The 14,037-nt window shown below is 44.6% G+C and overlaps 1 protein-coding gene across 1 annotated transcript; it reads right to left on the bottom strand.

Annotated features, from left to right (window-relative positions):
- Window positions 1-3,818: 3,818 nt before the first annotated feature.
- On the bottom strand, window positions 3,819-5,178 carry LOC131102322 (uncharacterized). Its single transcript, XM_058047891.2, has one exon. The coding sequence runs from the start codon at window positions 4,992-4,994 to the stop codon at window positions 4,056-4,058; it is 939 nt and encodes a 312-aa protein (XP_057903874.2). The 5' UTR covers window positions 4,995-5,178; the 3' UTR covers window positions 3,819-4,055.
- Between the last annotated feature and the right edge of the window lie 8,859 nt (window positions 5,179-14,037).

Here is a 14,037-nt window from a genome sequence, read left to right as displayed (position 1 = left end):
GGACGCCTGCTTCTTCGCCGTCTCCGCGTGAGGGCCGGACGCCTGCTTCTTCGCCGTCTCCGCGTGAGGGCCGGACGCCTGCTTCTTCGCCGTCTCCGCGTCAGGGCCGGACGCCTGCTTCTTCGCCGTCTCCGCGTCAGGGCCGGACGCCTGCTTCTTCGCCGTCTCCGCGTCAGGGCCGGACGCCTGCTTCTTCGCCGTCTCCGCGTCAGGGCCGGACGCCTGCTTCTTCGCCGTCTCCGCGTCAGGGCCGGACGCCTGCTTCTTCGCCGTCTCCGCGTCAGGGCCGGACGCCTGCTTCTTCGCCGTCTCCGCGTCAGGGCCGGACGCCTGCTTCTTCGCCGTCTCCGCGTCAGGGCCGGACGCCTGCTGCTTCGCCGTCTCCGCGTCAGGGCCGGACGCCTGCTGCTTCGCCGTCTCCGCGTCAGGGCCGGACGCCTGCTGCTTCGCCGTCTCCGCGTCAGGGCCGGACGCCTGCTGCTTCGCCGTCTCCGCGTCAGGGCCGGACGCCTGCTGCTTCGCCGTCTCCGCGTCAGGGCCGGACGCCTGCTGCTTCGCCGTCTCCGCGTCAGGGCCGGACGCCTGCTGCTTCGCCGTCTCCGCGTCAGGGCCGGACGCCTGCTGCTTCGCCGTCTCCGCGTCAGGGCCGGACGCCGCCTACCTCTAGACTCTCTGCCGGGGCTCAGGTTCTGCACCCAGGGCGCCCCCCTGAGGAGGCCTACCCCGCGCATAGTCGAGGGCGCCCCCCGGAGAGTGCTTACCACCTCCGCCGACCCAACCATTCCCTCCATCACTTGGAGGGGTCTTGCTGGCTCCGCCGGGCCTGCCGCCCCGGCCGGCCCCCAGAAGGGTCCCGTCGGCGACCCACCTCCGGTCCCCCCACCACCCATCCCTCTTTGACTTCTGTTTTGGACGTCTGGGATCCGTCCTTGAGGGGGGTGTACTGTCACGTCCTGTGTGGGTTTCCAGGTGACAGTTTGTTTATGTTCCCCGTTTGGGCTTTGATTTCCCTTTTGAACACTCTTATTTTGTACTTGACTTCCTGTTTTGCCGCCTCTGCCTTTGTTTCCTTAATCATTCACACCTGTCCCTAATTTGTTCTCTTATTTAGTTCAGGTGTGCGCTTCTCCCGGTGTGGGATCATTGTTGGTTTGTCCGTCAGCAAGTCGAGTTGTGTTTTCGCTGCTGCTGCAATTATTGCTTTAAATAAATATAATTTACCTGCATTTGGTCCTGCTCTCTGCATCCTAGGGTCGCACCGCAACACCGTCGAGCGCGCCCGTGACAAATGGGCTGCACGGCGGTCAAGTGGTTAGTGGAGAATAGGGTTCAATTCCACCTTTTATTTGATTTTTTTTTTGCTTATTTGCATCATGTTGAATTGCATCATTCATTCATTTTCTACTGCTTATCCTCACGAGGGTCACGGGGGTGCTGGAGCCTATCCCGGTTGTCTTGGGGCGAGAAGCGGGGTACACCCTGGACTGGTGGCCAGCCAATCCCAGGGCACATATAGACAAACAACCATTCACACTCACATTCATACCTATGGACAATTTGGAGTGGCCAATTAACCTAGCATGTTTTTGGAATGGGGGAGGAAACTCCACACAGAGATGGCCAAGAGTGGAATTGAACCCTGGTCTCCTAGCTGTGAGGCCTGCGCACTAACCGCTCGTCGGCTGTGTAGCCTATCAGCCATCATTTGTGGACAAATCTGCTGGAGAAGATAAAGTAAATAAATAGATGAATAAAAGTCTACATTGAGTTATAACAACGTGTCTTCCTGGCGATCCCTTTCGGTGGGAAGAAAATCAAGAACTGAACAGCTGGTCTGTGCTGGTTTAGCTGGAGGAACATGCTGGTGTACGCTGGTTTACGCTGATGGAGGCATATCTAAGATGTAAAAAACTTTCTGTATGAGTTATTGTGTGCAGCTGCTCTCCACAAGTCAACACAAAGGGCCGAAAATGAGCATAGCAGATCCCCTTTAATATAAGACAGAATGACATAAAGAGTCATTTTTCAGTGGGACTTTAAGAACTTTTCTTAGACAACAGAGCCTGAAGATTTAGTTAAGTCAAAGGGAGTTGAAAACATCTTGTTTTGAGTCATATGTCACAGCTGAAAAAAGCTTCATTTAACATCTTGCTGCCGTTATTTCTGAAGGACCACTCGTCTTGTTTTAGGAAAATATACTCAACTCCAAATGAAATCTGCTTTATTGAGAACGTCAGAATGCAGACTATTTTTCTTACATTTCTATCAAACCATGTCCATGTGATAAAAACAAAAAACCCAGAAGGAAGCTCTGGAATATTTGATTTAGCCCTTTTCTCTTTTCTTTTATACTCTGTTGTGTCCCATAGTCGTTTGTTTGGCCCCACGGGTGAAGTACTTTTCTTTATTGCTGCTTGTGAAAGGCGACTTAAAGCATCAAAAAGGTGTCTCAGATTGACTCCTTGGAAGTCGTGTTGCCAGCTTGTTTACATATAATACTTTGGAAACAACTCGCAGTCCGGATTCAAACGCTTGTTAGACCGGATGTAAGTGATTTGTTTATGTTAGCATGTTCATATGGTGACATATGCTAACGTCCATATCACCCAACCCTACTTGCAATGGAAGTGATATATTTATGTTAGCATGCTCATATGGTGACATATGCTAATGTTGATATGGACGTTAGCATATGTCCCTACTTGCAATGGAAGTGATTTGTTTACGTTAGCATGTTCATATGGTGACATATGCTAACGTCCATATCACCCAACCCTACTTGCAATGGAAGTGATTTATTTATGTTAGCATGTTCATATGGTGACATATGCTAATGTTGATATGGACGTTAGCATATGGCCCTATACTTGCAATGGAAGTGAGTCGGCTTCACAAGTTCCCAGTGAGTGAAACTTACGAACGCCTTCCATGAAGCAAACGCAGCACACAAGTGGCATACTGCACTCACAATCTAAAAGCTATGGTTTCTCGTGGAGGGTAGGCGGCAGGCAACTGGGCGTCACAAATCACTTGCTCCATAAGTTGGACACGACCCGTATGACAACACTCCTTCCTCTACGTGCTGATGCTAATTTCATGATTCGTGTATGCTAGTCTTCTCCTCATCTCTCTAGTGGCCATTTGAACCAACAACGCTGAAGATGCAACATTGCTCTCCAAACACTGCAGATGCGTTTTTGTTTTTTTTGTTAAATGAACACACAAGACGCTTGATGCGCTGTTAGCAACACAACATCTGCCGTCAAACATCAGCCCCCAAGTGCCTTTGGCCTAAACTCTGGCATTCAACCGAAACATCTAATTAGGTCTCCTGTGGCACTACCCTGCATGTGTGTGCATGTGCATGTGTGTGTGCATGTGTGTGTCCAAGTCACTACCCAATTACAGCAAAGCGTAAAAGTGCAGTCCAATTGAGTTAGCTTGTATTTCCTGTAAAGTGGACTCTTTAGTCTCAACTAAGTGTCCTCATGGAGTACTTCTACTCTTTCTTATACTCATTACTACACAAATACTACAATAGAAGATGTTTTTTATATTTCGCGTGACTCATGAGTCCACTGATATTTATAGCCATGATGCAAATGCATCCAATAATAGCATGATTTATTTTATCAAGTATTTAGCACACACAGTATTTAGCCTGGGTCACACAATTAAAGGGCGTCAAACCATTCATTCATTCATTCATTCATTCATGAGCTGAGCTTTTCAGAGAGGTATTCATATAATAATTTTACATAACGGCGTACAATACTCTGCACTACTACTAGTCATTTGATTCCAGTGTGTTCAAAAGCCACCTTATGGTCTTTCGGCATCATTTTAGTATTTTTCCATGTGATTAAAAAGGACAACACACACAAAGCCATCATGCTATGCTTTAATGTGGTCAAATAATATCTATATAATGTTTAGGGATAAAAGCTAGCACGGTAGTAGCGGCTATGATGACAACAGGGGTACCTAATGCTGTGGCCATTCCACCAAACGGAAGCGCCAAATGAAAGCGGAAGTTGTTAGTCCAGCGCCCAAACTCAGCTGAGCAACTCTGGCTCCTCGTCAGACAAATGCGGGAAAGAGTCCCGAACCGGACCGGACTCCGCCCCCCATCCCATAGACCCGTACAACTTTGGCGCGTGCCGGGCGTGCGCCAAGGCCCTCCTGCGCATCATCTCGCCCTTCCACATGGACGCCATGAGCAGGGTGGAGAGCAGCACGCCGCCGAGGGTGAGCAGGCACAGCCCGGCGATGACGCAACGGTCCAGGTGGGCGCCCAGCCGGGCTTTGTCCCGCTCCAGGCGCTCCATCTCCCGGGCAGGGACGCTCTCCGGGTCGACGCGCGCCTCCCGGGGCACCGCGTAGGAGATGGCCACCAGGGAGATGCCCGTGACCAAGCAGGAGACGGCGGCGACGAAGCCGTAATCCACCGAGCTACCGGAGCCTTCGGAAGAAAGGTCCTCCTCGGTTGGATAGTAAAGTTCGGGGACGTCCTCCTGCTCCTCCTCTTCCTCTTCCTCGTCCTCACGCGGTCCACTTGAAGACGTGGGACCCATCAGGCGGACCCCCTCGGGAGACGTCTCGTCCTCGGCTGGGCTCATGCTCTCCGTCCGCGGCGCCCACGCTGCTCCTCCGGCGGGACCGCTGCGGCATGCCTGGGTGACACATGCTCCTGTCCGCTCCGGGGAGGGGTCGTCTCCGTCCAAGTTCCGGTGAGCCATTTGAAGACGCTCTCCTCGCCCCCATGGGGAGACGCACGCGTGGATCCAAAGTTTGCAAAGTATCCGCGGCGCATGTTCTTTCCTGCGCCTCTTCTCTTCCCGCGGAGGACAATCGGTGGGATTTGGCGTCGGGAAAGAAGATGAGTCAATTGGTGGGAAGGCCCCTCCCACTCCTGTGCGTGGATGTTTGGCTGTTTCTTGTTCGTTACTAAAAATAGAACACGCATGATGCCCTTTTCTAACTTTAAAAATCATCTTTACTGTTGTATTTTGGAGCGGGTGGTCCTGTCATAGAGGATCTTTGGCAGGCAATTCTTTAGTATGCATCTAAAAACGGCATTGACAAGCCTTTTTAAACACCAGCATGCTCCTCTGTACTAGAGGATCTTTGACTGGGTTTTTTTCACGGAGTCCTTGTCCTGTCATATAAAGGATGTTTGACTGTAGCGTTTTTGCAGTAGTTTTCCTGTCATATCTCTTTTGAATAAAGTTTCGCAGCGGGGCCATCAAAACTGCAGAGTCCTATAAATACACGATCTTTGATTTGCATTTTACAAAGCCATCCTGTCATATGGAGGATCTTTGACTGCAGCATGAACAAATATATTGTATTGTTGTTTGGATTTTGACTTTGGCCTCACTTTTATTTTATTCCTGATTATATTACCCATTTGTTGATATAAACATTTGAAGAAAATAATAATAATTAATAATATTAGTAGTTTTAACAATTATTATTATAATAATTGTGTTCTTAGGTTTCTGAAAGCGAAGCAGCAATGTGTCAAGTAAGATGAAAAGGTTTATATAAATGTTGCAAAGTGGCGTAAAAAAGGGGGGATTTTATACTTCCACTTGCTGAGCTCCTTATGAAAATCCTTCTGACTGTGTGTGCGTGTGTGTGTGTGCGTACGTGCAGAGGAGCGCTGCAGCAGATGTAGGTTAGACTTTACCAAAGGTCATGAATATAAAACACTTGAGAGCTCCCCAACTGTTTGTGCTTGTGCTGGGAGTCCAACCTTCAACCTTCATCTTCATGTCGTGGACACGCTGCAAGGTGAAGCACACTAAACATGCTGGCAGGGGATTTTTTTGAACACGCTTCTCCTTCATTTGGCGTCCTGCTGGAGGTGTGAAAATATGATATTCCTCCTTTGCTGCAGTAGCAACACCTTCTGGATGAACGGGAGAGGAAAAAGCTTTGCTATTTCCAAGCTTTCATTCATGTGTTGAAGCATCCTTTGATGTGGATGCTAAGTCATGTCCCACCAAGTAGCGTGTATGTCTTGTCAAGGGACAGCAATATTTATACAGTAAACTTGGGATACACTTTAAAGTAGTCAGTGTACAGCTTATAGAGCAGCAGTGCTTTGAAAATCAGTGTCATTATTGTCCAAACTGCCATGTTTACATACCTCCACCAAAAACTAAAACTGCCATGTTTACATACCCCCCCGACAAAAACTATTTGAAATATGAATGTTTATTATTCTGTTTCCTGAACATTAAGCAACATTTAAGTTGATGTATTCTCCTCGCTTGACAGTAGCAGCCTTGCTGTACTCGTGACTGTGAAACTTTTGTCGTTTTTATCATTGTCGTTTTATCGTTTTTGTCATTTTCTACCACTTTTCCTCACCAGGGTCACGGGGGTGCTGGAGCCTATCCCAGCTGTCTTGGGGCGAGAGGCGGGGTCCACCCTGGACTGGTGGCCAGCCAATCACAGGGCACATATAGACAAACAACCATTCACACTCACAATGGACAATTTGGAGTGGCCAATTAACCTAGCATGTTTTTGGAATGTGGGAGGAAACCGGAGTACCCGGAGGAAACCCACGCATGCACGGGGAGAACATGCAAACTCCACACAGAGATGGCCGAGGGTGGAATTGAACCCTGATCTCCTAGCTGTGAGGTCTGCACGCTAACCACTCGCCCGTCGTTTTTATTTCCTTTTTTTTAGTTCTCCACCCGCCTTTGTCTCTTCTCCCCCCGAGTGGCATAACGCCAAACCAACATATTTACAGTAAAGTCTCGTTATATCGATCGGTTATAACGAATTACTGCTTATTACGATACTATTTTCATTTCCTGGCAAATTTCTAGTTTTTTATGATATAATTAGTTCCGTTAGTACGATACCCGGTTATTATGATAATCCGGTTACTACGATGCCCTTTTCATCTCCCGCCAGCCAATTTGGTCTGCTTATATCGATACAAAAGCAGCTTAAATCAATCTTTGCTTAAGGATTTCAATACCAAAAAAGAACACGGCGAACGGCTGCTTCCAGTCAACTTTATTTTTCACACTTCCACCACCAGAGCGCAGCACACACACCGATTCCCGCACTTCCTGGTTCAGAGGTCATGCTCAACCCGCCCCACATAGCTGGCCAAACACATGCCTGCAACAGAAGAACCAACTGACATAGCATACACACCTATTCCAACGAAGACACAAGCGTACAAATACATGTATTTAATTGTGTTGTATTCAGATATCTTTTTATCGCTTGCAATAATCACTGTTTTTCATATGTACATGCTGGCGTTCGTGGTTTCTCTCGTGTGTATAGATTCTATACACTCGAGAGAAACCACGAACGCAGTTGGTTCTTCTGTTGCAGGCATGTGTTTGGCCAGCTATGTGGGGCGGGTTGAGCATGACCTGTGAACCAGGAAGTGCGGGAATCGGTGTGTGTGCTGTGCTCTGGTGGTGGAAGTGTGAAAAATAAAGTTGACTGGAAGCAGCCGTTCGCCGTGTTATTTTTTGGTATTGAAATCCTTAAGCAAAGATTGATTTAAGCTGCTCGACATTGTTCTATACTATAGAACAGAGGTAGGGAACCTATGGCTCGGGAGCCAGGTAGGGCTCTTTTGATGACTGTATCTGGCTCTCAAGCATTTCTTACCACAATAAAAATGTATTTTTGCTAACATTTTAAAGTAAACATCACAGAAATGACTGTTAAAAATAATATTAAAAATCAACAACTTTTTTATGCATTTTAATCCGTCCATCTATTTTTTACTGCAATACGGCCGACCATATCCATCTTTCCTGATATTCTCCAGGTCAAACACCAAAACTCGATTATTACTGGGTAATGCGGTAGTCTACCTCGGTCATTGAGATGTCAACATGTAAATATAAACTTTTCTCCTTTAGTCAAATAGTCACCTAGCTAAAGCTGCAGAACCAAGCCTTCTGGCAAAGATGGCCAAAAGAATGAAATATACTGAGTATGGTGCAAAATTATGAAGCAGCAGAAGTTGTATTAATGGCAACAAGTATTTGATTTATTATTAGACACTGCGCTGCTCACGAAAGTGTGCTGGCCACACCCCATTGGCGTGGGGTAGTGTGCCTGGTCTACACAATTAGAGCCCATTATATCTAAAACTGTTGGTCTTACATAAAAATGCACACATTTTATTGCATTCAATGTTTACAAAAATGTATATGGCTCTCACAGACACACATTTTAAAATATCTGGCCTTCATGGCTCTCTTAGCCAAAAAGGTTCCCGACCCCTGCTATAGAACAATGTCGAGTGCATTATTGCCCACTTTTAATGCAGTTCGGCGCAGGATCGGATATATGGATAGTCCGGTTATATCGATATTTTTTCTGACTCCCGACAATATTGATATAACGAGACTTTACTGTATTTGCTTCTCTCCCGTCTTCCGAACATGAGTGGTATCATAGAACACGCTTCATTGCAGTCTGACTATAAACAACACTAAAGTCATCACACAGCAACTTAAAGGGGAACCACACTTTTCTAATAATTTTGCCCATCATTCCCCAATCCTTATGTGAAACATGAACACATATTTATTTCCCTTTTTTGTGCATTATAATACGAGAAAACGGGTTAATGAGCTAGCTAACAATGCATGTCATTGTGACACATCTAGTTTGGCTATGAAGGCATCAAAAAAATCCATCTTTTGATATAAATGCTGTGATCATGCACTAATATATGTAATAATTACAATCATTGTAACCATTGCAGTATCTGTACTTGATGATTTAAAACACTACAAAAACTTATTTCCTAGGCGCATACTTGTCATGCACATACTTCAACCGTCAACAACACCAGCATTGATACAGCAACAGCACTTATGTCCGCCCTCCTTGGGATGGCCGTATCTTCCAGCACAAGACGTGTGCTCTAGTCCTCAGGTCAAAAAACAAGCATCTTATTGAGTCTTGGGAGGGAAATGAAGAGCTAGCCATCCACTCTTCCGTCTATGAATGATGCTGAGACAAGAGGGTAGCAAGATGACGTGTTAAATATAGATAAATATTCTTTTTTGATGAACAAACAACTCACTTATGGAAAGGGTAAATGTTTTTTTGTTTTGTTTTTTTTCTTTTTGTGAGTGCTTTAGCATCAAAATAAGTCGTTCCAATGACATCCATTGTTAGCTATCTCATAATAACTTGTTTTCTAGCGCTGGAATGCAGAGAAAAGGTAAAGAAATATGTGTCCATGTTTCACATAAAGATTGTGGATGATGGACAAAATTCCAATTGCCCATCATCCACAATCCTTATGCCAAACATGGACAGCAAACAAGCATCTTGTTGAGTCTTGGAGCGAAATGGAGAGCAAGTAGTCGACGAGTCGGACGTTGTGTTACTCCACCAGATGATAAATACATTTTTTTCTTGTTAGCTGCTACAACACATATTATATTATATATATATATTATATATATTATATTGCTGTAGCTTGGTTAATGGAACACATGCATGTTTTTTCTTTTATTTTAGGGCTTTATGGTCAAAATCGGCTTTATTGACTTGCATTGTTAGCTCTGTAATGCGTGTGAGAACGCACAAAAAGGGAAAGACGTATGTGTTCATGTTTATGATGATGTACTAATACAAGTTTTCTGAGCAAGGCATTTCATTGGAAGACGAGCAACATACTGGTGGTTCTGAAATGCTGTCTCTGTCCACCAGAGGGAGCCAAAGGAGCCCAGAGGGAGGCTGACAACATTTCAGCACCCCAATGGTACCAGTCAGAAAACTTTTTTCAATTTTACACTCATATTGGTACATGTTGGTGTATTTCCGAGATATCTCAGTATTAAGGTGTTGTGCGATGAGTTTAGTTTTATGTGTAAGATGACAGACTGAGGGTCAGACTGTTATATTGTATACTGTTCTATATACTGAACTCCTGGTTTTCCAATGTGTTGACAGGCTTGTTGTGATAACTTGTGTTTAGCTCTGTTTCAGCAGCAGTTTGTCGGTTGGTCCAGCTGCATAGTGGCCCATGTTCACAGTCCAGTGTGAAATGCCCTTGGCAGATGAAAATGCATTTCTTTTGCTGGTAGGGAATCAGGAACTCCAACCACTTGTGCGCTGATTATATAGACATATATATTATATCTATAAACATATATATGTTATATATAGACATGGCTGTAAGCAGATAAGCATATATATACAGTGAAGAAAATAAGTATTTGAACACCCTGCTATTTTGCTATTTCTCCCACTTAGAAATCATGGAGGGGTCTGAAATTTTCATCGTAGGTGCATGTCCACTGTGAGAGAGATAAACTAAAAAGAAAAATCCAGAAATCACAATGCATGATTTTTTAACAATTTATTTGTGTGATACAGCTGCTAATAAGTATTTGAACACCTGAGAAAATGAATGTTAATATTTGGTACAGTAGCCTTTGTTTGCTATTACAGAGGTCAAACGTTTCCTGTAGTTTTTCACCAGGTTTGCACACACTGCAGGAGGGATCTTGGCCCACTCCTCCACACAGATCTTCTCTAGATCAGTCAGGTTTCTGGGCTGTCGCTGAGAAACACGGAGTTTGAGCTCCCTCCAAAGATTTTCGATTGGGTTCAGGTCTGGAGACTGGCTGGGCCATGCTAGAACCTTGATATGCTTCTTACGGAGCCACTCCTTGGTTTTCCTGGCTGTGTGCTTCGGGTCGTTGTCGTGTTGGAAGACCCAGCCACGACCCATCTTCAATGCTCTGACAGAGGGAAGGAGGTTGTTCCCCAAAATCTCACAATACACGGCCCCAGTCATCCTCTCTTTAATGCAGTGCACTCGTCCTGTCCCATGTGCAGAAAAACACCCCCAAAGCATGATGCTACCACCCCCATGCTTCACAGTAGGGATGGTGTTCTTCGGATTGTACTCTTCATTCTTCTTCCTCCAAACACGCTTATTGGAATTATGACCAAAAAGTTCTATTTTGGTCTCATCTGACCATAAAACTTTCTCCCATGACTCCTCTGTATCATCCAAATGGTCATATGCAAACTTAAGACGGGCCTTGACATGTGCTGGTTTAAGCAGGGGAACCTTTCGTGCCATGCATGATTTCACATCATGACGTCTTAGTGTATTACCTACAGTAACCTTGGAAACGGTGGTCCCAGCTCTTTTCAGGTCATTGACCAAGTCCTGTCGTGTAGTTCTGGGCTGATTCCTCACCTTTCTTAGAATCATTGAGACCCCACGAGGTGATATCTTGCATGGGGCTCCACTCCGATTGAGATTGACCGTCATGTTTAGCTTCTTCCATTTTCTAATGATAGCTCCAACAGTGGACCTTTTTTCACCAAGCTGCTTGGTAATTGCTCCGTAGCCCTTTCCAGCCTTGTGGAGGTGTACAATTTTGTCTCTGGTGTCTTTGGACAGCTCTTTGGTCTTCGCCATGTTACAAGTTAAAGTCTTACTGATTGTATGGGGTGGACAGGTGTCTTTATGCAGCTAACGACCTCAGGTGCATCTGATTCAGGATGATACATGGAGTGCAGGTGGACTTCTAATGGGCAGACTAACAGGTCTTTCAGGGTCAGAATTCTAGATGATACACAGGTGTTCAAATACTTATTTGCAGCTGTATCACACAAATAAATTGTTAAAAAATCATGCATTGTGATTTCTGGATTTTTCTTTTTAGTTTATCTCTCTCACAGTGGACATGCACCTACGATGAAAATTTCAGACCCCTCCATGATTTCTAAGTGGGAGAAATAGCAAAATAGCAGGGTGTTCAAATACTTATTTTCTTCACTGTATATATATGTGTGTGTATATGTATACATGTATATATATATATATATATATATATATATATATATATATATATATAGACATATATATTATATATATAAGCATATATATGTTATATATATATAGACATGGCCGTAAGCAGATAAGCATATATATATACATATATATATATATATATATATATATATACACACATATATAAAAGCAGATAAGCGCACAAGTGGTTGGAGTTCCTGTCAAGGGCATTTCACATATATATTTTACATTTCACACACACACACATATATATATATGCTCTGTGACATCAGAAAGGGAGAGTTTAGCCACGCCTTTTGAAAGGGAGCATTTCGAGCCATCCCAGACTTCATTCTGGCCTCGCTACCAAATACCAAACCTCATGATGTGAAACTTTGGCCTGGTTTAACGGGAGAATACGACATTCTAACGTTTACATTTATAGGTCAGAAAAGTGGAAACACATAATAGGTCCCTTTTGAAGTCATTTTTATTAGTTTTACACTTTAGAGTCATTTTTCTTACTTTTTGTGCTTTTATTTAGGTAATTTTTCTTTAATTTTTTTAGTTCATTTTTTAGCACTTTTAAATCATTTTTATTACTTTACAATATTATTTAAGTCATTTAGATTTTCATGACTTTTTCTTTTTTTAACACATTTATAAAAGTAATTTTTATTTTTAAGACTTTTGACTCTGAGCTGAGTTGGGTCACATGACAGTGGAGAAAGCCAGACCCAAACGTTGGGAATGTCTGGCAGAGTATTCAACTCTCACCTTCTGCTGAGCTTCCTTGGCATCCTGAGGGAGGACCGGGATATTGAGTCGGAATGGGTCGTATTCCAGGCCTCCGTTGCTCAGGCAGCCCATCAAAGCTGTGGGGGCAAACTCCAAACACCATGGTGGACACCAGAGGTGAGGGCTACCATCAGACTGAAGAAGGAGTCCCCAGCAGGATGGCTCGGGGACTCCTGAAGCAGCTGACCAGGGAGGAGATGGATGTTGTGGAACTACGTTGGACAACACGTATCTTTAACATTGCATGGAAGTCGGGAACGGTACATCTGGATTGGCGAACCGGGATGGCGGTCAACACAACCATTACTGAGTAAATATCCATCAGCAAGCGTGAGGTGCAAAATCATTTTGTGTTGGTGGTGATGGCGTGCACTGGGGGTATATTCATATTCACACAAGAACACAATTCATCATAAAACGCTTGTGGGTTTTGTCAAAAGACGAGCTTAACTTAGCTTATGTTTGTAGATGCAGATCATGTCACACATTCAAGAAGCTTCACGTACGGCCAACCAAAACGGGTCTGGGATCGATGTGGTCCAATGCAGTTCAGGACAAACACAATAATCCATCAAAAACAATCAATCATTTTCTTGTATTAATACTGAAAAATTAAACATCATTTCCTTCCGCAAACAATCTGCACTACTGAGAAAACCGACTCCCCTGGCCAAAGATGGCTCAACTGTACTCCCAAAACCAGACCCAGGACAGCAGGGCTGGCTTCTTGCTGACGCAAAGTGATCGGTCATATCCTCTGGGGACGCTCGCAACCAGCAGGCCCGCTCCATGGCGGGTGTGGGGGGGTGTACGGGAATGGACGCGAGGGACCCACGGCGCTGTCAAAGTCAGAAAGGATAGGAATTAGTGATGGGAAACTAATTTTGCTGAGTCGAGTTCTTAAGAGGGTCTCACTCAAGTGAATCCGGCACGCGTTTCACTTTCATCACCCGTCGCAAAAACTCACGCATGCACATCACATTTGGCAGGCGAGCTGTCGATGCTTGCCAAGTCCCTGTGAGTCAGTAGCCACGTTCACATCAGGACTTTTTCCTCTTTCACACCTTTCCCAAAACATGGTATCATGGAAAGGATAGCGCCGCTATAATAAACCAGAATAGTCAATGGGGCATGCCCAGTAAAACGTAAACATCTGCTTCCTCGAGTTTTTCTGTCACTTGTTGGAATAACTCCATATTGCCAGTTTTTCCTTCGTCCGGTCTTGACATTTAGTTTGGATCAAAAACAAACTCTCCACAGCAGTCCGGTGCCGTCATATCTGAGCATGCGCTGAAAGAACTTAAACAGGAAAAGATCAATTTCAATCTTGCTAATATTTCATAATTAAACTGGGGACATGTTTCATATATATATTTTTTAATATATATATATATATATATATTCCTTTT

This window comes from Doryrhamphus excisus, linkage group LG7 (assembly GCF_037039965.1).
Source record: "Doryrhamphus excisus strain RoL-2023G ecotype Guam linkage group LG7, RoL_Dexc_Guam_v1.1, whole genome shotgun sequence".
Taxonomy (NCBI): Eukaryota; Metazoa; Chordata; class Actinopteri; order Syngnathiformes; family Syngnathidae; genus Doryrhamphus; species Doryrhamphus excisus.
The sequence above is the reverse complement of the archived record's forward strand: the minus strand, read 5'-3'. Positions and strand labels throughout refer to the sequence as shown.

What these genes read in the sequence shown, in the direction of transcription:
- LOC131102322 (XM_058047891.2), bottom strand. Translation starts at nt 4,994, where the DNA reads ATGATTTTTAAAGTTAGAAAAGGGCATCATGCGTGTTCTATTTTTAGT.